General features: G+C 47.9%; 1 protein-coding gene across 3 annotated transcripts in view; it reads right to left on the reverse strand.

Moving 5' to 3' along the window:
* Positions 1-20,576, reverse strand: part of TRIM28 (tripartite motif containing 28) — a 61,036-nt gene extending 40,460 nt beyond the window's left edge. For all 3 annotated transcript variants that reach the window (XM_090049052.1, XM_090049051.1, XM_090049050.1), the window contains exon 1: positions 20,174-20,576. In XM_090049052.1, coding sequence (XP_089905178.1) covers positions 20,174-20,402 — 229 coding nt within the window. In that variant the 5' untranslated portion in view covers positions 20,403-20,576. The remainder of the gene's footprint in view (positions 1-20,173) is intronic.
* Between the last annotated feature and the right edge of the window lie 4,205 nt (positions 20,577-24,781).

Genomic DNA, 24,781 nt, shown 5'->3' on the forward strand with positions numbered 1-24,781 from the left:
TATTATAATTACTTTTTATGACAAAAATTTGCTGGTGGTACTTAAGGTTGTATCGTTTTAAACTGGTGGTGCGCAATCAGTCAGATTAGTTTACACAATTAGTGCTTAAAAATAAATCCAACGTGACCAGCCAGTATGTTCAAGTTGCTGCCCAGCTCCGCCCTTACTGAATGTTACCCATCTTATATACTGCTGATACAAAAAGAGAACTCCAAAAAACCACACACACACACACACCATGGCTTTGTTTTCAGTAACAGGTAGAGACACCATCCTAAATCATGGACTATGCTGACCTGGACCACCTCACACCACAGATAAATTAGCAATCTAGTCATGGACATTAATGACCTGCACAGCAAGCACCAACCATCTTAGCTGACTTCCCAAAAGCATGGGGCTATAGGATCACCCTCCAGCTAACAAGGCCACTACTGGTCATTAGCTCAGGGACGGTTGGTCACAATGTGACAGCTCTGCTATCATTAGTAAACAGTAAGTGAAAATAGTTTATCTGGAGAATTCCCTGCTTGCTCATTACATAGTCCCATTGTGCAAAAGCCAGCACCTAGACTTCATGTGAAGCTATCTGCCAAATTAATCGGTGATACCAGGCCAATTTCTGATACAGACAGTTTTCTTTATAACCTTCACACTAATTTTGGTACACTTTAGGAGCCAGAAGGATAACTATTACACACTTACACAATTATCATGCATTTAAATGCTTATTTTTTGTAAGTGATATTAGGAAATGGCTTTGTAACACTGCCTAGATAGGTGTTCAGCAACATCTGGCCCATGGAGTCACTGAAGCCTACCTACAGAGCCAGAGGACTTTCCCAGAGGCTAAGCAAGAACTGGGAACTGAGGAGCTACGAGGCTGCACCATAGCTGGAAGCTGCAACCCATGCACCACTTTTCCACAGTCCCCCCCATACCACCTTCTATCTGTGCCTGCACTGCAGTAGGAAGGCAAGGGGACTGGAGGGAAGAGGAGTTATAGCTGGCAGCACTTCCACCCACCCAATCCCACCTCAGTTCCCCATTGGCTGGAAGCTGCAGCCAGGGAGCAGTGGGGCTGGAAGAAGTGGTGCCATGGGTGATGCTAGAAAATGATATTTAAAAATTTGCTTTTAGAAATTGGCTAGCGGGAAGAATAGATATTGCCTAAGAACAATGGTCAGCAAGATTTAATGGGCTTCTAAAGTCTGTCTGTAGCAGAGATTCATGTTCTCAGCATTTTAGCATCCAAAGGTCCAAAGTTAGCATATAGACAGGCGCATACATCCTGGAAAACTGAAAACATACAGCAAAACAACCACTATGTTCCCTTAAAACCAACAACGAGATAGGAACATGCAGAATTAGCATCAGGTCACAATGACCAGTTGTAACCTGGCAAATGGCCCCCCATTCCTGGGTTTGGAAAGAATGACATTAGGAGACCAGGAATGACCGAATTAAGGTACTGGCAAATGACCAAATTAAGATGTATGCGTATATTGTATTTAAAGAAACAAAGGATTAGGCTGACAAAGCAGAACATGGACAGCATGACCACAGGAAAACCAATCAATGGCACCCACAAATGAAGAGTCACCAGGAGAAAAAGAACAGAAAAGGAAGAATCTTCAGGGCAACAGTGAGCATTGGTCCCCAACCTCCCAGGCTGCTGAAGTGCTCTCTGAGACTGATTCAAACAAGAGCCATGAGGTGGTGTTCGCATACTGGTCAGACATACCATCTCCTTGTGAAACCCTAGGACTGGTAAGTAAGACTGTGTAGTCATTTTGCTTACATTAGCCTTATTTGCTATCATTGTGTAGCAACAGAATTCTGTTATCAAACGGAGGGGTCATAGTTGGTCATTTAGAAAGGCTGACCACCTGGAACAAGCTATCAGGACTGGTTTGTAAATCCAGTGCCAGCAAAGGGCACAGATATCAAAGGGCTAGATAATATGGGTACAAGCAAAGCCGCCCCTATTAAATCATATTAGAACCAGAATGCAGGTTTTTCTGTGTGTTGAATACGCAAGACAAAACACTTAAAAACAGGCCCAGCATTTTAAACCTATTTAATAAAAGGCAAAAGTACCATCAACTCCCCTCCTGTCCCCTCCCCAAGTCAGTGACTTGACTTGGTTCTTTGAACATTTTTGCCACCAAAATGTCCTAAAAGAAAATGTATTTAATTAAAATAAACTGAACTGATTAATAGCGCATTTAGATCATAATCTAGGATGTCCAACTAAAAAAGAAAGTCAGATTTTGAGAACAGAATATAATTTGGTTTAAAAATATACAAAAGATTTGTCCACCCTGCTTTGGCCACAGGAAATAAAACTCTGTTCCTGGTTCTCACTGCTTTCTTCAGTCAGGATGGTTAACCACATTGTTACAAAGACAAACTTCCCAGATCTCTTTATGATCACACTGCAAACAGGTACTTGCCACCAGACTTGCCAGTATCTGCCAACCTGAAATCTCTTCAGAACTCATTCCATAGCTGCTACAGACATGGACTATGCAACTCAGCATTCCCCAAACACCTCAAAGATCACTCACTTCTCAAATTCCCTTTCAGAAGACCTAGTTCTTCCCCTTCTCCTCCCCCCTCCATAAAACTCAAGAGGATTTCTTCAATGCAAACTGTTTTTGAACACCATTACAAGAAACATTTCCATTTGCCAGGAATGCAGAATCAGAAAAAGAAAAGGAAAGTCTCCTCATTTTTTTCAGTACATGCACTCTATGCACCTCTGGCACTCCAAGGACCCCTGTAGACATTCAGGTCAAGGCATGATAGGCTCTTATGCATGAGCCACACAATTGCACCTTCTGCCATGCCGCATGCCCAGCAGTGGCAAGCAAGGAACTCCTTTAAGTGTATTTAAGCTGTGGGTTTGGCATTCACAAATATCTGAAACCACAAATGCCAAACCCGCTAATAGCGAGGGTTTCCTGTAGTCCTTTTGGGAAGGGGGTTCACCACTTTTTAACTGAAAAAAAAGGTTACATTCTAAAAATCAAATATCCACAATAACATTTTCATTAAAGAAAAAATTTTTTGACCTGATTTGTGTGTGGTTGCATTGCGTATATAGAGGTGATGGCATAACAGCTCAAAATGAAGTCTTATTCTTGTATACTCTGGGGGGAGGGGAAGAGGGGGTATATGGGGTGAGTGGCTGTGGGGGGAGGGGGGTGCAAGTAGCAGTGAGTGGGGTTCCCCCCCAGTGGCCTGTGGCAGGAGGGAGAACGGTGCAGGGGGGTGTAGTGTTTGTTTGTTTGCAGGTATGGTGGGGTGTGCATGGGAGTCCTGTGCAATTGCCCACAAGCTGGTCAGCACCTGCTCCTGGCCCATGACAACCTGAAACCTGTGCACCCTGCTGCACCTCCCCACTACCTCCAAAAACGTGCATCCCCACCCCATGCCCACTGTGGACTGACCCCAGCAGAAGCAGATCAGCCAGACTGATGTGAGCTGCCCACTGTGGGCCCGAAGCTCTCCGCTCTGCCATGGGAGCCCCACACCAAGCAGCAGGAGGCACAACTCACTGCCCCTACTGCTGCCGGGTGGGCAGGGGGCACATGGCCAGTGCAGGGCCACTGGAGCCAAACCAGCAGGGCAGAGAGACCCAAGCCCACAGTGAACAGCCTGCAACTGCTGCAGGCACAAGTCTGGGAACCGCACCCTCCCCACCTCCACATCCCTACACATGAGCTGCCCGAGGTTCATCCCACTCCCTGCAGCTTCATCTCCCCCTGCTCTGGCCCAGGGTCTCATTCAATGCCCTGGCTTGGCAGCACCCCCAGCCCCAGCCCCTGCACCACTCCCTCCCTCACTATGGGAGCCATGATCTGACCACCCCCACGCCCCTTCCCCTCCACAGACTTACCAGCAGTGAGCTGCTCTCCCCCTCCACAGACTTACCAGCAGTGAGCTGCTCTCCACACTGCCCAGCTGCATTCCTGGCCATACGCATGTCTGCAGGCACACACGTGCACATGATGTCTGGGGGGACCCCAGCCAGAAGGCAGTTAATTATATTTATCAGTGAACATTAATTGGGTAGACCAGCCAAAAAAAGCCAAGAGCTGATAATGTAAATTTCCCTTTTAATTGGTGCTGATTTGATATGCAACTGATATATCAGTGTACCCCTATTATCTACTACACCCCCAACCTTGGCATCATCCGCAAACTTGCTGAGGGTGCCATTCATCCCGTGTTCCAAGTCATTGATGAAAATATTGAACAAAACCAGTGCCCCAAGCAACCCCTGGGGCACTCCACTGGAGACCAGCTGCCAACTAGACAGAAAGCCACTGATTAATACCTTCCGAGCCCAACAATTCAGCCTGTTTTCTATCCCTTACAGTCCATTAATCCAATCTGCACTTTCTTAGTTTGCTTGCAAGAACGCTGTGGGAGACAGTGGGTGGTGAAGTCAAGGTATATTACCATCCACTGCTCATCCTGTAGCCACAGAGCCAGTCATCTCGTCCTAGAAGACAATTAGGTTGGTCAAGAATTACTTGCCCTTTGGTGAATCCATGCCGACTGTTCCTAATCACTTTCTTCTCTTCCAATTACTTAGAAATTGATTCCCTGAGGACCTGCTCCATAATTTTTCCAGGGACTGAGGTGAGGCTCACAGGTCTATAGTTCCCTGGATCCTCCTTTTCCCCCCCTTTCTTGAAAATGGGCACTATATTTGCCCCTTTATGATTTTTAACTGGTGCAACTTTCAAGACAATGAAAGAGGCAGTTTTGCACCTCCCAGCATGAAGCCAGAAGATTTCAAGCTGATGTCTTTCAACTGCGAATGGGTAAGACTCCGATTGTTTCAAAGGAGGATTTATTACCCATATCTCCCCTCTTCCACAGACAGCCAATTCCAAACTGCCCCTGCTCCCACCCCACTCTTTTCAGGCCTCCTGAGAAGAGGTGGCAAGACATCTCTGCTGACAGCATTCTCAATTTGGACAGTCTGCTTCTCCCTCATAAAGAGCTCTAAGTCATCAGTGGAGGCAGGATATAGATCTCACTCACTGGGAGAGTGAGAAGGATTCAGATGACAACAGCAGCTACTCACAAGCCTCCTGGATATAACTGAAAATGTACTGATGGGATATGAGCCTGCCTTTCACCTACCTCAACTTAACTCACAACTACCGTACTGCAAGGAGTTGCTGGACAAAGCCAGGGATGGACAAGTCACATGGTTCAGAATGAATTCAGCTTCCCCTCACCTAATTTTGGAGATGTCAGCTGCAGGAAACATATCTTACAGCAAAGTAAGCAAATGATAGCAACCCAGCTACTGTGACTCTCCCCTCCTCTACCTGATCACAGTCTACAAGGTTCTCAGATTTTCACAGCAGTAGGCAAAAGAAACAGGGTAGCTGAAAAATTGAAGCATTTTAAGGACTTTCTGGGTGCCTGACCAATGAAGACGATCTCCTCACAATTTTTTTGACAATGGCCTGTCACTTCAGACATCCCTGCCACTATCTAACACCTCTCCCACCCCTACAAGAGACAACAATAGTGATACAAAAGCCAATTCAAGTGTTAGACTAGTTGTTCTCAACCTTTCTGGACTCAAACCCCTCACTGGGCTCAAGGCCCTTCTGTAACATTTGTGAATTGAGTGGCCTGGGCTGTCCTTAGGCAGGGGGGGCAAATCAGGGCCAGACCATGCATGGGGCCAGTGTCTTCTGCACATGGTGCATGGGGCTGGAGTCAGCATGCATACTCCAACCAGCATGCAGCACCAATCTAAGGCATGTGCTGCATGGGGCACCGGGGCTGGAGTCAGCATGCATACTCCAACCAGCATGCAGCACCAGTCTAAGGCATGTGCTGCATGGGGCACCAGACTGGCCCTGAATACTGGATCCAGCACATGGGACCAACCTATCGCCTGATCTGGCCTAGCACCCCTCACCCAATTGACAGGGACAAAGGAGTTTTTCACCTCTTCTTTACAAGGCTTCCTCATTAATGAGCAGCATCCTGGTACCTTAGCTTTTTGGCTTCCTCCATACATCATGGATATTTCCTGGTGATACTTAAGGTTGTATCGTTTTAAACTGGTGGTGTGCAATCTGTCAGAGTTTAGGAACCGCTGCACTAATGAGACTAAACAGAAAAATATGAACTTGCCCTTCACTCGCTTCAAAACAAGATAAAACACCCAGCTGCCTTTAGATACTATTCTTGTTCTCCCTCAGCCCAAAGTTTGGCTTTGGACAACAGCCAACATCAGACTAGCCCAAAAATTTCCCAAACTGTGGGGCATGCCCCATTTTTGTGGCAGGGAAGAAGAGGGTGTTGCAGCCATCGGAACTGTCAGCAGGAATCAGTAGTGTTCACTGATATAGGGAGAGTATGGCAGTAGCTGACTTTACTCCCAGGGGAATAAACCAGATGTTTGGAAAATGCTAGGGATGCACTGATAGATTTTAGAAGCCAATACTGACAGCCAATATTTTAAATCAGGCATATCACCCAATACCGATCCGCTACAGCTGCCATAAGCTGGTCTGTTGTGGTACAAGGGAAGTGGAGGGGCTTCGACAATGGTCCTGTCAGGGGGAATCACACCCACCCCATGCACCAGCTGGGCAGCACCTGCAGCTGCCCCCTCCCTCACCGCAAGAGGCACTGATCTGCTCTTCCATGCCCCTTCCCTCTTCTGACTTACCAGATGAAGGCAGCTCTGCATGCTATCAGCTTTGCTCTGTGCTGTGCTGCACCTGTGTGCAGCATAGGCATTTATGGGCCAAATTATTGGCCTCATAGGGTCGATATCCAATTTAGACAATTTTCTTTATATAGGTACCGATCCGATAATCGGACAAATATAATCGCTGCACCTCTAGAAAGTGCTGGACTAGCCTATTAATGAACCAGCTAAGGGGCGCTCAACCTCCCACCTGTGTGCAGCCTTGTGTCATCCAGCCCTCGCATGAGTCCAGACACTTGGTGGCAGGACAGCAGCACCACTGTTTCCCTACTATCACGTCTTTGGACTCATGGGGAACTCAGGGCCCTGTGTGTTGGATCCAACACCTGATTCCAGCAGGCAGGAGCTGGGAGGGGGCCAAGAAGGGGTGATGTTGGGCTCTAATGTAAGATTTGGTACAAAATCTGGCCCCGTACCACTCACCTCGCTTGTAGGGCCAAAAGGAGCTCCACTAAACTAACTACCCTGAATTCACATCTTGGGTGGGGTGAAGGAAAGGGAATGTTTTGCCTCCCTCCACCAGTCCAAAGAGTGAAGAGAAACTTAAAACCCCATCAGAGCACATTTACCATGGACAGGCATTACAACTGTACAAAGAAATATGCATTTTTAGCCACGCAAAAATGCGCATGCAGGCAATCAAGCATTTTTTATTTTTTAAAAACACACGCACACACGTACGACAAGGCAGTTCTGCAAAGAAATGTTAGCTCCTTTCAAAAGTACTCTCTCAGCAGCCTAATAATTTCCATGCCACATGTGATATCTGTCCAGTTATGCAAAACTGCTATGGGGAATACCTCAATACACCAGCATCTGAGGAGGCCGTACTCCTGGCTCACCTGCCCTCCCAAGTATCCAGGAAGACAGTTTGGCATCCCAAACTATTAACCCAGAAACGCTGAGTCAACTCACAGATCTCCACAGTCATACTACTCAGCCTTGCCTTTCTTTGTGGACAAGATTAAGTCCTCCCTGCCCAAGGAACAGGACATGAATCCATCTCGTATAGGTTCTTGCCATGCAAAACCAAAAAAAACCCCAACCAAAGTCTGTTCCCATTGCATCAGCATGGTGTTATCTATAAGCCATGCTGGAGAAAGGGCACCAAACAGGGGTCTTTTTCTGCCCAGGCCTGAACTGGGACCCTATCAGGCAAATGCGATAGCCAATACACTAAACCTAGGTTGTGCAGAAACCAAGGTCACTGAGCAGAAATTCACAGGTGGCTAACCTTATGTCCACATTCAAAGTCATGTAATAGCTTTTACAAGCAGTAAGTGCCATAGGTAGACTAAAGAAAGAAGTCTTTAGTGCCTCTTCCAAAGCAAAGACAATAATGGAACTCTTCAGGGCAGTAACATGTGCTTGGTGTTGAGACTGGCTGCTGTAATTCATGAAGTACCTTACTGGAGTGAAGGGGAGCACCCACAACCCCTCTGCCGCTCTTCCCCCACTGCTAACCACCCACAGGTAGGTGAAGCTATTCAATCTCAGTGCCACCTGCTGGACAGCCAGGGACACCTCTAATGCTGCCCCTTCCACTGCATGGCTATACACAGCCCTGTGGACCAGTGTCAGGCATTGACTTCATGCCAGCAGAAGTACAGCATGCACCATGCCTGCCAGCACTGAATTTCAAGAAAATTCCAGGCCTTCTTTGCACTCATTTACCTGAGCATCTATTTCAAGATGACTTCACTTATTAGTTAGTTCCCTTGGTATTTTTATTTCCAAAGGACAAATTTTGACAAACTATTTTATGTTGCCTCTATTTATGTGAAAGCAAAGCATGACTGAGGCTATTCTCTCTGCCAGGGGTTGTCAACTGCAGGTACACGTACCACCGGGGGTACCTGGAAAGGGGCTAGCAAATACACATGGGTGGAGACCGCCACCCACCACCTGCCAGGTGCAGGGAGCTCACACCTGGCCACCACCACTGCCAGCCACTCACCCCACTCCACCAAGTGTACCCAGAAGAGGTACACTCCTTAAAAAAAAAAAAAAAAAAAAAAAGGTTGAAAACCCCTGGTCTAAGCTTTAGAAAGTTGAGGACGGCAAAATAGACTCATCTGGATAAGAGCCACAGGGCAGTGGGGGTAGCAGGTATCTATTGTGGGCTGCAAGTAAAATTGACAAGCCTTTTTGGCAGAAATTATGAACAGGTGCACTGCATCTCTGCACTCCCAAAGTAAACAGTGGGAGGGGAGTTCCCTCTGGCAGGTGTGGTTCCCTAAGCAGCCAGCCAATCAGATCTTTCCTCATCCATGGCTGTCCTTAAGAACCTCCAGAAATACCTCCTCCTCCCTCCCCCAATCACTCTGCACACCTGCTGAGGACATAAGCAATATGAACTCTTTTGATGCTGTGTGACACTCCGGGCAACTGGAGACTTGGACAGCTGTATATGCATTTCCCATTTTCATGGCACTGCTAAGGCTTCCTAGGGAATTTGCACTTTGAATGAAGACTTATTCATACCCTAACATGCATTCATACCCCCTTAGCACTCCCCTCAATCACTATCTGCAGAGAGCTATCAGGAGCACACATAACTTGTGGGGTTAGAGAAGAAACAATCATCATACTACAAAGTAGCCTTGCACGATGAAGATGAACACCAATAGTTACTTCAAATATAAATCGCTACTTCCTAAGGTCTCAATGACCAAGAGAAGCTCTTACTCCTGCAGCAGAACATGATCCAGACCCCATCTCTGATTCCCTTCATTGGAGGGTTCAGCAAACCCAACCCAGGTTTCATCTTCATACATGAGAAAGGGTAAAGGCTAGTGCTTAGCTTCCCTCATGAAGGCACATGAAATGCAGAAGGTATAGAGTATTTTTATATCAAGACAGAGTAATTAAGGATGTTAAGGGATTACCCCATAGTCACCATTGTATAGAAGTCCCCCTGAAAACTTAAGGACACTTTAACTTTGGCAAAAGAGCCCATTTTAACATCTTCATCAATGATGTGGATGTTGGTGTCAGAAGCGGACTGGCCAAGTAGGCCAATGACACTAAACTCTGGGGTAAAGCATCCACACCTGAGGACAGAAGGGTGATCCAGGCAAATCTCAACAGGCTCAGGAAATGGGCAGACGAGAACCTGATGGTGTTCAACACGGAAAAATGCAAGGTTCTCCACACTGGGAGGAAAAACCTGCAGCATGCTTATAGGCTCGGCAGTGCTTTGCTGGTTAGCACTACAGATGAAAGGGACTTGGGGGCCATGACTGACCACAAGATGAACACGAGCCTCCAGCGTGATGCTGCGGCTAGTAAAGCGAGCAAAATGCTGGCTTGCATCCATAGATGCTTCTCAAGTAAATCCCGGGACATCATTCTCCCCTTGTACTCGGCCTTGGTGAGGCCACAGCTAGAGAATTGCGTCTAGTTTTGGGCTCCACAATTCAAAAAGGATGTGGAGAAGTTTGAGAGGGTGCAGAGGAGAGCCATGTGCATGATCAGAGGTCAAGAAAACAAACCTTATGATGACAGGCTGAGAGCCATGGGGCTCTTCAACCTGGAAAAGTGCAGGCTCAGGGGTGATCTGATGGCCACCAATAAATTTATCAGGGGCGCTCATCAGGATCTGGGGGAACGTCTGTTCACCAGAGCTCCCCAAGGGATGACAAGATCGAACGGTCACAAACTCTGCCACGACCAATTCAGGCTGGACATAAGAAAGAACTTGAACTTCTTCATTGTCTGAGCCCCCAAGTTTTGGAATAGACTGCTGCTGGAGGCGGTTCAAGCACCCATTCTGCATACCTTCAAGACACACTTGGATGCTTATCTTGCTGGGATCCTATGATCCCTGCTGGCTTCTTGCCCCTGGGACAGGGGGCTGGACTCCATGATCCTCTGGGGTCCCCTCCAGCCCAAATATCTATGAAATGTATGAAATCATTTTGAAGCCCAGCAAGAGACACCAATGCTACACTGCTTCGCAGTTGCATGAATTTCTGTCCAGCACTCAACATGGGAAGAGTCTGGCCATATCACACAAAGGCTACAATCCCCATTTCTAGAATGTTATGAGACCTGACCCAACAAGCAGGGTGTGAATACCAAATCAAGTTTTGCCAGATAAGAAAACTGAGATTACATTAAATTAGTTGACAAAGAGTGTTTCTTAGAATCTCTACCCTCTGCCTCCCATGGCAGATGCTACCACTGTGTACAGCACACAAAAGCTTAAAATGGTGTATGAGCACGCAACTGATCAGCATATGCTCTCTCACAACCGCTTCTCACCCAACTCATCCAGAGGTGCACCAATAGAATTTTTTGGGGCCAATACTGATAGCCAATATTTAAGAAGGCTTATCAGCCGATATCAATCCAGTTTCCAATACAACTACCTCCAGCTGGTAAGTCTGTTGTGGTGGAAGGGGAGGGGTGCATTTGATCTGCCCACGCCCCACACACCCCTTCCATCCCTCCTCCCCTTCCACCACACCAGACTCACCAGCTGGAGGCAGCTCTCTATGCTGGCAGCTCTGTTCCTCACTGCCTGAGTGCTGCACTGCGGCTGCGCACAGCACGGGCAGATACAGCCAATTTTCTTTATGTCGCTACCGATCTATTATCGGACTGATGTATCAGTGCACCTCTATCTACCAGGAAGGGGAAAATACCATCAGGGATAAGAGAATTAACCGCAGTGTGTCATCTTTTAAAGTAGTGGCCCCCAACCTTCGCTGTTCCTTGGACAATCTACAAAACAAAGTAATAAGTTGGGGAGCAACAGACTTTGCTCTCCCTACCAACCTAAAAAAAAAAAAAACACAAGACAGACCACTGAGAAACATTATTTTTATAGCTCTACAAGCGATCCACCATTTTGAAATGCTACAAAACTGTAACAATACAGGTGGTGCCAGACTAGCACTTCTTCCCAAAGAAGGCTCTGGCTCTACAAAAGCCACAAGAGCATTCGCATGAATGACTGGTGCCTCCCGAGTTTGGGGGAGCACCCACAGGCACTGGGGCCAAAACTCGTAGCACCTGCATGCACCGCCAGTGGCTTCGGTGATGGCCCTGTCAGGGGGAACAAGTGCCCCCCGTGCCCTCCCTACATGTCTTCTCTTCACAGGAAGAGGGGAGCCTGCCAGTGAGCTCAGTAACTAAAGTGCTGAAGGAGACAGGCACACAGGTGGTTTTCTCTTCTCTCCTACCAGTGAGCGGACATGAAAAACAGCATGCAATGTGCATCACGGAGACCAACTGGCGGCTTCGGGAATGGTGTCTCGAGGCAGGCTTTTACTTTCTCGACAATGACCGGCACATCACAATAACAGACATGCTCAGATGGGATGGGCTCCACCTTTCCCTTAAAGGTAAGCGTGTGTTTTCTTCTAGGTTGGCGGATCTCCTCCAGTGGGCTTTAAACTAGGCTCACTGGGGGAAGGGGAAGACGAGGGTGGAGGAAACATCGGACTGCCAGACCAAGCAACATCCACAAGTACAGCCCAGCCTAGACCGATAAGTGGAACATATACACAGGTAAGCAACAGGGGCCAGGCTAATGCTGAAAGTAGGGGGCCAGTGCACACATCCACAGGAGGCCTCAAATGCCTCTACACAAATGCTCGTAGTATGGGAAACAAGCAGGAGGAATTTACCCTCCTGCTAGCTGACACCAACCCGGACATAGTGGAGATCACTGAAATGTGGTGGGACCCAACGCATGACTGGGCAGTGAATGTCTATGCAGCACTGGTCAGGCCGCAGCTGGAGTACTGCGTCCAGTGCGCACTTCAAGAGGGATGTGGACAACATGGAGTGGGTCCAGATGAGGGCCACTTGCATGATCGGGGGCAGCAGGGAAGGCCCTATGAAGAGAGGCTACGGAACCTGAACCTGTTCAGCCTCCACAAGAGAAGGCTGAGGGGGGATCTAGTAGCCTGTTACAAACTAGTCACAGGGGACCAGCAGGCACTGGGGAAGTCACTGTTCCCCCCTGCACTACCAGAAGTGACCAGGAATAACAGTCACAAGCTGGCAGAGGGTAGATTTAGGCTAGATATCAGGAGGCACTACTTCATGGTCAGGGTAACTAGGATCTGGAACCAACTTCCAAGAGAAGTGGTGCTAGCTCCTACCCTGAGGGTCTTTAAGAGGAGGCTAGATGTACACCTTGCTGGGGTCATTTGACCCCAGTACTCTTTCCTGCCATGGCAGGGGGTCAGACTTGATGATCCGCTCAGGTCCCTTCCAACCCTAGAAGGTATGAAACAGGCATACCTTCCCACCACAAGCAGGACAGGGTGGCAACCCTGGGGAATCAGCAGGGAAACAGGAAGACTGTCAGTGATTAGAGGTCACACACGGGACCTCCAAGACTATCACTTATGCCCCCACCTCCCACAACAGGGAAGGGTACAAACTATGAGTAACTGGGCAGCAATGCCAATACTCTCCACCACCACCCTCAAATCAAGCAGCTAGCAGGCAGTAGAACAATGCTTAAAGGCACTAGAAAAACTGTCACAATTGTACACGACTGCTCTCCAAGATTAACTGAAGTGCATGTCTATTTTGGAAAAAAACTAAACATATAGAGTGACTGCAAACCCATAGCCCCCCAGACCCATAGGGCTTACCTCAAACAGCTACCATTGAGAATCATATTCCATCCAGCAAATTCATTTATTGGCACCACTGAAAGTTTGCAATGGCCATATCACCATAACACTGTATCAAAAACCAACTAACCAGTACAGCTACTTCCACGCCAGCAGCTCTTATCCTAAACACACCACTATATCTATCACCTCTCTATGCTACAACCATCATATATACTGTGTTCCCACCAACTTGGATGTACACCTTAGGATCTGGAGTAAGGATTCCTATAATTACAATGCAGTTGTAAAACCACAGCCACTCAAATCAACCGAGCCAGATTCCGACCCCGCTCCACCTCACTACAATCCAAAGATAAGGGCAATAGATTCCCTTTGGCTGTCACCTACAGCCCCATCCTGAACACCCTGGATACATCATTAATGACTTCCAACCCCTCCTGGAAAATGACAACCATATCAAGGTAGCCATGGGGACAAACCTGTCTTAACTTACAGGCAGCCCCTCAACCTCAAGTGACCTTTCTCCAGCACCAAACTAACTTCTAACCCAACTGTGCTCCCTCATCAACACAGACCACACCATCACTGCAACACGCAACATAGATTATAACACCCAAGGTTCTACCAACTTCATATACACATACTATCACGTACTTACAAAGCTCCTCTGCCATCTACATTGGGCAGACAAGGGAATCCCAATGTGAAAGAATGAAAAAACACTCATATGATATACCTGCCACAGGTGGCACTGAAAGCCTCTTTTGTGCAATACAGACCAGATCAGGGACAGGACAGGCAGCACAGTAGTAAGAAGGGCAGGAAGCAGAAAGAAGAGCAGCAAAACAGACAGGACAAGGGGACCAGGACAGCACTTGGGGATGAGCTGGAGCTAAGATGTGGCATCCCACTGGTCTAAACGAAGACTATGATTTAGACCTCCGTTGGCTTTTATAATCCCCACGTCCCTTAATGAGTTAACTCTTGTTTTCCTCTCTTCTATCCATTTTGACTCTCCCAGCAGCATCCCCTTTTTCATTCCCATTCCCCACTGTTTGTATTCCAATTAGTGCTTCCTATTTTGCTCTCCTACAATGCCTTATCATAATTTTAAAATGTTAAGCACCTTTGATTTAGTTAATTCTATAAGTTGCAAATCTACCTGCCTTCCAACTGAATTAAACCAAATTTGAGTGTTCAGAGTCACTAGATATTAAATAGTTTAAACGGCATACCTTTTTTTAAGGTAACACTGAGCTTTATCAAATGACTATGAATTAAATCTACTGTGAAGTCAATTCCAAATGAATTACAACAGGTGTTATAATGAAGCCTTTTTGCTTGTTTGTAAGCACAAATAAAGATTTCATAGACATTAGGGGCCAGAAGGGACCCTGTGAGATAGAGTTCAGCCTCCTTGCCAAAGGAAGAAGTCTGCTGGAGTCAAACAATCCCAGCAAGATAAGCATCCAAACGCTTTCTGAATGAGTCCACTAGGTGTTTGCACCATCTCTGGGGGGAGTTTGTTCCAGACCCTGGATACTCAGACTGTAAACAAATGTTTTCCTTATGTCCAGTCTAAATCAGCCTTCCAGAAGTTTGCGGCTGATAAGGGTCTCAATATCTTAATATCATGTTAGGGGGTCTCAAACAGTGCCTCAGATCAGATTTGCACTGCCCGATTCACAGGCATAGTAGATCACTTGACAAGTGATCTGCTAATCACAAGTGTACACTTGTCTCACTCTGTCACTAGAAGCATTAGTGGCAGGCAGTAGCAGCTGTGCTACTAAAGCAAAGTCAACCTGAGAAGGGGTGAGCTACCAGACACAGCAGCAGATGATGACTATGCTCTGCAGATAGAGAATAACTACTGGAAAAAGGAGGATCCACACTATCCACACCCAAGAATTCTTTCAGCTTTCTGTGGACAGGACCAGAGTTCAGCCCACCAAACTCTGTAGTGCAGACAAGGCCCAAATTCTTCAGAATGCCTCTAGGCACACAAGAGACCTGGTTCAGAAAGTGATATGCATCAGAATTCTGGAAGCCAGGCACATCAAGGAAAAAGAAAAATACAGAAGCATTAAGACTGTCAAATCACTAGCTTGTTTTAATGCACCCAGATGGGGCTCAGAAGCTTATTAAGCAGTATCTATAAGACTTATATTGTTTAATTAACTATGTGCAATGGGCGCAGAGGTGCTCTAAAAATGTATTAAGAGTATACCATTTTACAGGCAAAAATCAACAAGTCAGCCAAAACCAGGCATGAGAGGAGAACAGCTGGAGATGAGCCACTTCTCAAAACTTAAAAGATTAGAGACAGTGCTAGAATTGCTACTACTAGCTCTGGTGATTCTGCCCATGGCTTAAGTCAACCTACAAAACAGGTTTGAGAAGGCTTGCCAATACAGAGCAACAAAAGGTCTCTCACAGGAGCCACTCTTCTAAGAGACAGTAGTTTAATAGGTGGAAGGGCATCTGAGATACTTGGAACAAAGAATGGGAAGACAAATATCCAGACTGCTTATTTTAAACTCCCTTTTTTCTCTACAGCTGTATTTCCACCGCACAGATTATGCCTAAGAATATATCCTGTAAAAACCACAACCGCATGGGGGAGTTTTACTAGGGTATTTGGGTTTGCAGGTTGTAGACATGGTCAGTAACTGACAGACCACACTGACAGATGCAGACAACAGACCTAGCAAAAAGCCTGAGTTATTAATATTAGGTGCTTAAACTGATATAGAACATTAGGTGTTTAAACCAATATAGAATCACTAATCAATAAGCTTGCATTTAAGACATAAGCAGTGGCCTGTAAAAGTAGAATAAAAACTAGAGGTGCACTCATACATTGGTCCCATACCGTATCAGCATCGATAAAAGGAAAATTGACATTATCGGCAATTGGCTTTTTTTTTGGCTGTGGCCAATGTCACCAATAAATGTCACATGCATGCATGCAGCCAGTGCTGTACACAGGTGGCCAGAAGCACAGCCAGCATGGAGAGTAGTGTTCAGCTGGTAAGTCTGTTGTGAGGGAAGAGGCAAGGGGGGAAGGAAGAGGCAAGGGTGAGTGCAGATCAAGGCTTCTGCAGTGAGGGAGAAAGTGGGGCTCTAGGCAGGCACTGCACAGATGGGGCTAGGTGTAGACGAAGCCACAGCTCATCCAGGGGACGCACAGGGGTATATGCCCCCTGGATCTGCGCGCAGGTCAAGCTGCCACTGTGGGCTGGAGCCAGGAGTGGTGCTAAGCTCTTCCCAGCAGGAGGGTTGGGTCAGGCTGCACTTGGGGCAAGCAGCAGCAGTGCTGGGAGGGGGGGCTACATGGTGGGCTGCAGCCACCCTAGAATTCACTGTAGCAGCCCCACCACCAGCCATCCCAGGTGTAGCCTGTCTTAGCACCCCTACCAGGAAGAGCCCAATGCCACCCCTGGTCCCAGCGGCAGCCCAACCTTGCCCTGCATGCAGATTGAGGGGATGGGGTCACAGCCCCCCATGCCTTCCCAGGATGCATGAGCATGAGCTTCCCCGCCTCCTCGATGAGCCGCACTTCTGTCTCATCCCCACCTTGGCTGTGCAGCTTCTGCCCCTGCCCCACTCCCTCCCTTACCATGGGGACCTCAATCTATCCCCCTCCCACCTGTTCCTTCCCCTACAACAGACTTACCAGCTAGATGCTGCTCTCCATGCCACGGGGTGGCCGATTGGTACTGGCTGATATGGCTCGTTAGGAAAAAAAAAAAAAAATCGGCCATCAATATCAACCCAAAAAGTCTCTAATCAGTGCACCCAAAAAAAAAAAAAACCAAAACCAAAACTGTTCATCAAGACCAGTAATATTAGACTAGGTGAAATATGAACAACTGATTTTTGGGAAAATGCTTAATAGCAGCAAAAGTAACAATTGATGCTTTGCCTGTTGATAATAACTGAGTGCATCTAGTAAACTAGGATACTACTGAAATAATAAGGCATATCTTTTGTTGCCCGCCTTGGCCATTTTTGAGGGACTTTTGCTAAATTACAAAGTGTGGCTAAAGCAAAAGGCCCAAAAGTTTGTCTCAGGATAAACCTTTCCAGACATTACAACTGAGCTAGTCAGCAAAGTAAAGGAATCTGAACATGGCAAGTAGCATTCCCAGGTGATGAGAAAAAGAAATTGCAAGTCCTTTCTCCCAGCACTAATTTTTACAAGGACACCAACTCAAACTAATTCGCATCTTCCAAGTCTATAAAGATAAAAACTGGCACAGTCCAGTTTCCAAATCTTAGTAAAACAAAGAAATTTACACATCAGCAATCAAAGAACATGTATTAAAATAAACCACGTACAAATATTGGGTGTAGTAAACAGAAGATTTTGGGAAGACTGAAGCAAATTCAAAACAACCTGGTAGCCAGCCTGTTTGCTACCTTCCTCCTCCCTCCTTTACCAGCTGTACAGGCAAGAATCTGTATTATGCTGTTGCAGATAGCTAGGCAGACAAGTGCTTACTCCTGTGCTTGGATGGTAATCAATAAAAGGTTGGCTTCTATAGACCTGGTTTACCTCTTTATCCATCTTAAATCTGATACCTTACCTGTTAAGAGGAAGTGGAGAATCATTGGGAAATGTAACTGTATCTTGATTTGGTGTAAAAATAAATAAACAAACATTAAAGCAATTATAACTGTCCTTTAGTTCTGCCGCTAAGATTGCAAAGCGGTCCTCATTATTACAGGGTACAGGTATGTAGTCCTGTCTCTGGAAAGACCAAATGGTACCAGGTTTTTGGTAATAGGTTAAGAATCACACCCCCTAACCAAAACACTCAGTAAGTACAAAGCCTATACAAAGGCCAGGCCCAAGGCACATTTCCTTAAGAAACAGCTATAAAGTATAGGCTTCACACCCCCATTAAATTAAACACTGACTCTAAGAAGGCTTCTCCTTGTAGACTATTTTCTAGGCCACAGGATACTTTGTTGGTTATCTCTGGATGGGAGTAAAGCCCCTCAGGGAATGCTTAATGGTCAGAACAGAATGTAACAATAAGGCAGTGAACACCCTGGGAGGGGTCAAAAGTCTTCTTAAGTGATTAAGAATGAATTCTAAATACCCTTTCAGTGTCTCCTCAATTATGGTGCAACTTCCTGAGAGACCTGGAATTTGATAAAATGCCTGAGGAGTGGGGAAAATTAACTGAAATAACACACGATATGAAGGGAAAAAAGAATATCTGTGTATACACTGTGTTAATATGCAAATGAATGGTTTAGAAAATAATGTATAAACTTGCATGTTTTCAAGAGAACGTTGGATTTCTGAACCTGGGTATTTATCATTTGGGTTGACCAGCCAAATGACTTGAATGAAGGCTACTGGTTTTCAATCTGTAATAAGCCTGCAGCAGCAAGACTAGGAAAAGCATCCCCGGAAGCTGCAACATATTTTAACACAAGTTAGCATAACTTAAAGGCAATAAAAAAAAAATCAAAAGGAAACAGTTGTAGGTAAAAGAATGTTAGGAAGAGGGGATTTTTCAGCTCTTAACCAGAAGGTGCTAGTCAGATTTAGGTTGCCAACAGGGAGACTAAACTAAGTATTTTAGTTTGCTGCATTTTTAATATAGTTTTATACTATAGATGAGTTAATAAAAGGAGGTAATAAAATGCCATGTGTCCAAAGATGGGATTCCTCCAGCACTGGACAACAGTTCATACCGAGGCTCCTATCAGTTCCTGTAACAGACCCTCACGTCCTCAGAACTAAGTCACTCAGCCTTGGTTAAGATTATCTCTAACCAGCTTGAGCCACCTGTTACAGACTGTTCAGGCTGCAGCATGAATCCTTTCTTTCTATTAAGTTCACAAGTAATTTTACTGCACATGTTCCTGTTACACATTATTTGTATTGCACTGCTCCATGTTTTTACTGTCTTCAACCAAGCTAATTCACATGCTCCTTTGGAGGACATGGTTTCTTTAGGACTGGTGCCCTGGACACCCCTAGCTCCCCTTTAGAGAATCAGCACCCTTCAACACTGCCTTGCACAATTTAGGTGCAAAGCCAGAGTCTCACACTAGAAACTTTAGCTGAAATAAAAGCAGCAGCAAGGAGGCTTTCTTCTTTAAGAAAAATAAGCAACTGAAGAAATGTTAAGGCTTGTACTGCAGCTGAAGCCTTGTCACAAACGAAGGCTACTTGCACCCTTCTAGACAGCAGCTGGTAATGGTCCAGGTGGACAATGCTCTCCAGCCAGTATCTCTAGGAGGAGGCAGGAAGTCTCTGGCACTCATGCTGAGTAGTGTCCCCTTTCCAGCACAGACAGCAGGCTCGCGGCCCGGAGGCCTTTGGCTGGCTGCCTGCAGCAGGCCAGGCCCCGCCCCTTAGCTCCAGCCCACAAGCCTGTGGGGCTGCTCCCCAGCAGGCGCTGAAGCTGTTGGCCCTGCCCCTGCACTCCTGGCCCGCAGGAAGAAGGATGGAGGCAGCCGAGGGGGAGCTGGGTGGAGAGGCCGGCACCGTAGGGCTAAGGATCGGGGGGGATCCTCCCTCCCCCCACGCCCGGTCGGGAATACAACTGGGCTCAGCCCGGGGCGCAGCGGGGAAGGCGCCCGGTTCGGGGAGGGGAGAGGCCGCTGGGGGACAGCCCAGGAGACCCGCCCCCTCCCCCCATGCCGCGCAGGGAGGGGCGCGCTCCGGCCCGGCCCGCCCCACCGCACCGCGTGGCGCCCCTCCCCCCGGCCCCGCGCCATCACCCTCGCGCCCCCTCCCCCCTCGGGCCGCGCCGCCTGCCCCCGCGGCCCCCCCGCCGCTCACCTCGCTCCTCTTTGTTGGCGGCGGCGCCGGCGGAGGCGGGGGCGGGTGGCTCGGGCTCGGGGCCCAGACAGGCGCGGCACACGGAGTGCAGGCAGGGCAGCAGGCGGGGCTCGCGCTCGCCGCGCAGCCGCTCGTGGCACACGCCGCACTGCTCCACCAGGTCCAGCGCCTCCGCGCGCTTGTCCCCGCCGGGGCCGCCCGCCTCGGCCGCGGCCGCCGGGCCCGACATAGCTGCACCGTCGCCGCGCTCCACTGCGTCCCAGGGCAATGCAGCCGCTGCGCGCCCGTCGGCCCCTGCAAGGCCGCGCGCCGCTGCTCCGGCTCCGGCCGCCGCCGCACACAAAACAAAACGCCTCAGACAAGGGGATCGGCGCGCGCAACCCCCAGCGCGGCGCGGCCCCAGCCCCGCCCCCTCTAGACGCGTCACAATGCCCGCCTAGCGGCCGCGGCGAACCCAACCAATCACCTCTCAAAAAGGCAGCAGAGAGGCGGGGCTCCAAGGCCCGGCGGGGAGTGGGAAAGGGGGAGGGGAGGTGGCTATTGGGTCTCCGGCACGTACCTGAGCGGGCGGGCTGCAGTGTAGGCAATGATTGAACGGAAACAGGCCAATCGTCGAACGGCATCAACGAGTGGGGGCGGGGCTGTAAAGAATGACAACTTGCTAGACCAATCCTGCGTCTTCTCCCCTCCTGCCTGAGAATGATTTAGGAGGGACCCCACATCCCGCAGGAAGAGGTTTCGAGCGTTCAGTGAGCGGCTGCCGCGTGGAAAGGGCCCGGCGGGGCTGACACCCAATCACCCACCGAAGCTGTAGGATTTACAGAGGGCGGGGCCTGTCGGCCTGGGAGGGCCGCGGTGACTGACAGGGCAGGGGGCCAATGATCGTCTCCAATGGACCTTCTGTGCCTGCCCCACCGCGTTGGAAGGGTTGCTCTCCATCCAGCCCCATGCGCGGTCTCGGTGGTGGCAAGGTTGTGGCTGACCCAGGATTGGAATCCGGAGTCGCTCCAGGAGGCCTAGTCACAGGCCTGCCTCGCTGGTCTGACTCCGCTAAATTCGGCAGCTTTGATTAAAGCTGCTTAAATTAAAGCCGCTTAGAATTTTGGGGGACTGAATTCACCTAAAGCAGGGTCTGCTCCGCTCTTCCTCAGACCCAGAGCAGCCCTCTGGCCTCCAGACTAGCTCTGCTGAGTGCTGCAGGAATTGCTACTGTAGGCCACTCCTACACATGGCACTGCCTTGCTCCTCTCAGAGCCGTTCTGGCTTCATCCCCCACCCCCAGCCAAGCTGGCTGCCCCTACCAGAGAGCCGCTGCCTCCTCTCTCAGCCTGACCTTGAGAACTTGCTGAAAGCACCTGGGGTTTCATTCCCCTTCAGGGTTGCCATGTCTGAGCTGTCCCTGCTGCAGAATGACTGAGAGCCTTTGTTTGGATGTTCCTCTTCAAACATCCAAAAAGTATGAGGCAGCCTCAGCCCCGCCATGAGGCAGGCCTCACAGTCACAACTTTCTCGTTAACAAGACAAGGAAGTACAGGCCCGAGGGAAGTACTGTGAGGTGGATATAGAACCAATTGGATAATCCTAGTCAGGGGGTAGTCCTCAGTGGCTCAGTATCTAATTGGGAGGAGGTATCAAGTGAAGGCTGTTCTGGGTCCTAGTATTTTTTAATATCTTCATTCATGATTTGAAGAATGGGATCGAATGCACATGTAGCAAATTGGCGGATGATGCCAAGTTGGTCGGGATTGTGGTCACCCTGGGTGGCAAAACCTAGGATCCAGAATGTTCTGGATGGATAGGCTGGAGAAATAAATGGTTCACAAGCAATGAGGTGAGATTCAGCAAGGACAAGTGCAAAGTCCTGCATTTGGGACAGAATAACTGCATGCACAAATACAGATGGGGAAATGATTTGCCATACTGCAGAGAAGTGCTTGGTGGTTACGGTGGACCATAAGCTGATTCTGAGCCAACAGTGTGCTCTTGTTGCAAAAAAAGGTCAACGGTATACTGGGTTGTATTAATAGGAGCATCACTTGCAAACCAAGGGAAGTGTTCTTCTGCTCTAGTCAGCACTGGGGATGCCTCACCTGGAGTACTGTGTCCAGTTTTTGAACCCATGCTTCAAGGATGTGTACAGTTTTGACATGGGTGGCTGGTGCCTCTTGAGTCAGAGGGGATACATGCCCCCCCTAACACCAGTCAGCGACCGAGGGGGGTTCCCCAGCAGCAGCTCCCCTAGCACTCATAGGGGGGGCATTGGTGCTCCTGCCTGCCGCCCTACCTGCCAGCTACACAGGGAGCGCAGCCTGACAGGAGGTGCACCAGCGCTTTCGGGGTGCACATGTACCTCCTGTGTGTCGCCTCTGAGTTTGGAAAACATCCAGAAGAAAATAAAAATGACAAGGGGTCTGGGAGACAAGATTTATGAGGAAAGGCTGAAAGTACTAGGTCTATTTAGTCTGGAGAAAAGAAAACTGAAAGGGGAGTTGATAACATTCTTCAGATACCTGAAGGGTGATTATAAACAGAATGGAAATGGACTTTCCTCTGTGGCTACAGGGGACAGGATTGGGAGCAATAGCCTCAAGCTTCAGCAGGAGAAATTTAAGTTGAAGATCGGGAGGAACTTTCAGACTATGAGAGTGGTCAAGCACTGGAACAGGCTACATAGGTTGTGGAATTGCCAGTCTTGAAAATTTTCAAAAGCAGGCTAGACAGACACTTGGTTGGAATGGTTTAATCAGGGACTGTCCTACCTTGAGCAGGGACCTGGACTAGATGACTTTGTGAGGTTCCTTCCTATGATCCTATAAAGTCCTTTTTTTTAAAAAAAAAAAGGGAAAAAAGGGGATGGCAGGAGTCATTCATTCTGGCTTCTGAGTCTGCAAGGTGCCCTGGGTCATGTTTTTAAGATTTTCTCTATCACTCTGTCACTCCCAGCCATTGCCCAATGCAGCAGCATTCTCATCCTTGCTACTCATTAAGCTGCAGTCTGATTTTGTGTCCTTGGGGCTTAACACCAGAACCTGTGGTAGCAGCTGTGGGATAAGTGAAGCTAAACTATGAACTCCCAAAAAGGTTTTTTGCATTACATCTTGGGAGCACCTTTGCATTTGCTGCAGACTCCTAATATGGTAGACATACCAGCTTCTGGCTCCTGCATGGAGAGCCATGTCCATCTGTCACCTACAAGCACACAGGCTGTTTTCAGCAACCAGGGACTCCAAGTTCAACATGCCAAAGATGCTCTTCACTTGAACTGCCACTGGCTTTCTGTAATTTGGATCCTGCCTCAGAAGGAGAGAGCCGTGGTTGGACTCTGAACCCTGATGGTCCCAATAATCTCCTTCCCGTTATTGCAAGTTACCATTGACATGGTTCTCCTCCATATCCAGAATGCCAGATAAGAGCATTTGCTGAAAATATTATCTTAATGCTGGAAGAGATGGTGTTGCTTCACAACATCATCTCCTGGAAGGCCAAGTGAATCATCAGGACTTCCCTTCCTTCCTTTTTTGTCCCCTTGTGCAACCAGGTGTTTGCCAAAATTCGCAGATTCCTTAGAATCTGACAGCCACACACTGAGCACTTCTGCTATGGCCTCACACTTACAACCTCCGGACTGTCACCTTCATACCTTAGCACCTGTGCCACCAGAGCTCCGGATTACCAGTGCTCAAGGGAGTGAAATGGTTTGCATTTCAATCAGAAGTCAAGGTAAATATGCACCTTTATATTAACTAAATCAGATCTATATCTATCCAGGCGTGAGCAAACAGAAGCTTTTGTGAACCCAAGTTCATTTAATCAGATGCTGTGAAAGGATGTGCAGAAAGCAGAGTGGAAGGAGAGAGAAATTAGAATACAAAAGACAAGGGAAGCTAGAGAGATAGGGAGAAGAGGGCAATGCTAGGAGAAAAAAACAAAGATGCAGGAAACCTACAGAAACAAAAGGGTTACAAAAGCTAATCCAGGTAATGAGATATCATAGTCCCAGTTTAAACCATACTTTACACAGTCCAGTTTGTGGATGATGTCCTGGTTCTGCAATTTCCAGTTCATACTGGTTTTTATTTTGTCTGTTTGTTTGTTTGTCTGAGAGCAGCAATCCTGAAGTCAGCAATGGATTGACCAGGGAGATTAAAATATTCTGCCATGGGCTTTTGTGTTTTTCTGCAGCTGGTGTCAGGTCAGTGTTTTCTAAATAAAAGAATGAATGATTGCCCTGTGGATCCACTGCAGACAGCAGCGGGGCATTATAAGCAGGTGACGGTGTATATGACAGTAGCGTTCTGGGTGAACGAGCCTTGAATGTTTATTTCAATGTCAGTAGTTGGGGTGGAGTGTTGTAGCTATGATGGTCCAGGAAATGTGTGACAAGGAAGAGTTTTTGGAGGAATATTTTTTATTAGACCAACTGTATTGTTGGGAGAGATGTTAGACATGTGATGGCAGACATGATTGGCATCACTAAAGTTTTCATTTGTGCATTCATGACTTTTGCCTTTGCTCAGCTCTGATGACAGTTCTGGTGAGGCCAAGAGCTGCCATCTCTGCCATGACCCATTCATTTATGCTGTCTTTGTTCTAATGGCTCTTCCTGAG

This window comes from Crocodylus siamensis, chromosome 5 (assembly GCF_052110815.1).
Source record: "Crocodylus siamensis isolate JL-2025a chromosome 5, ASM5211081v1, whole genome shotgun sequence".
In the NCBI taxonomy this organism is placed as follows: domain Eukaryota; kingdom Metazoa; phylum Chordata; order Crocodylia; family Crocodylidae; genus Crocodylus; species Crocodylus siamensis.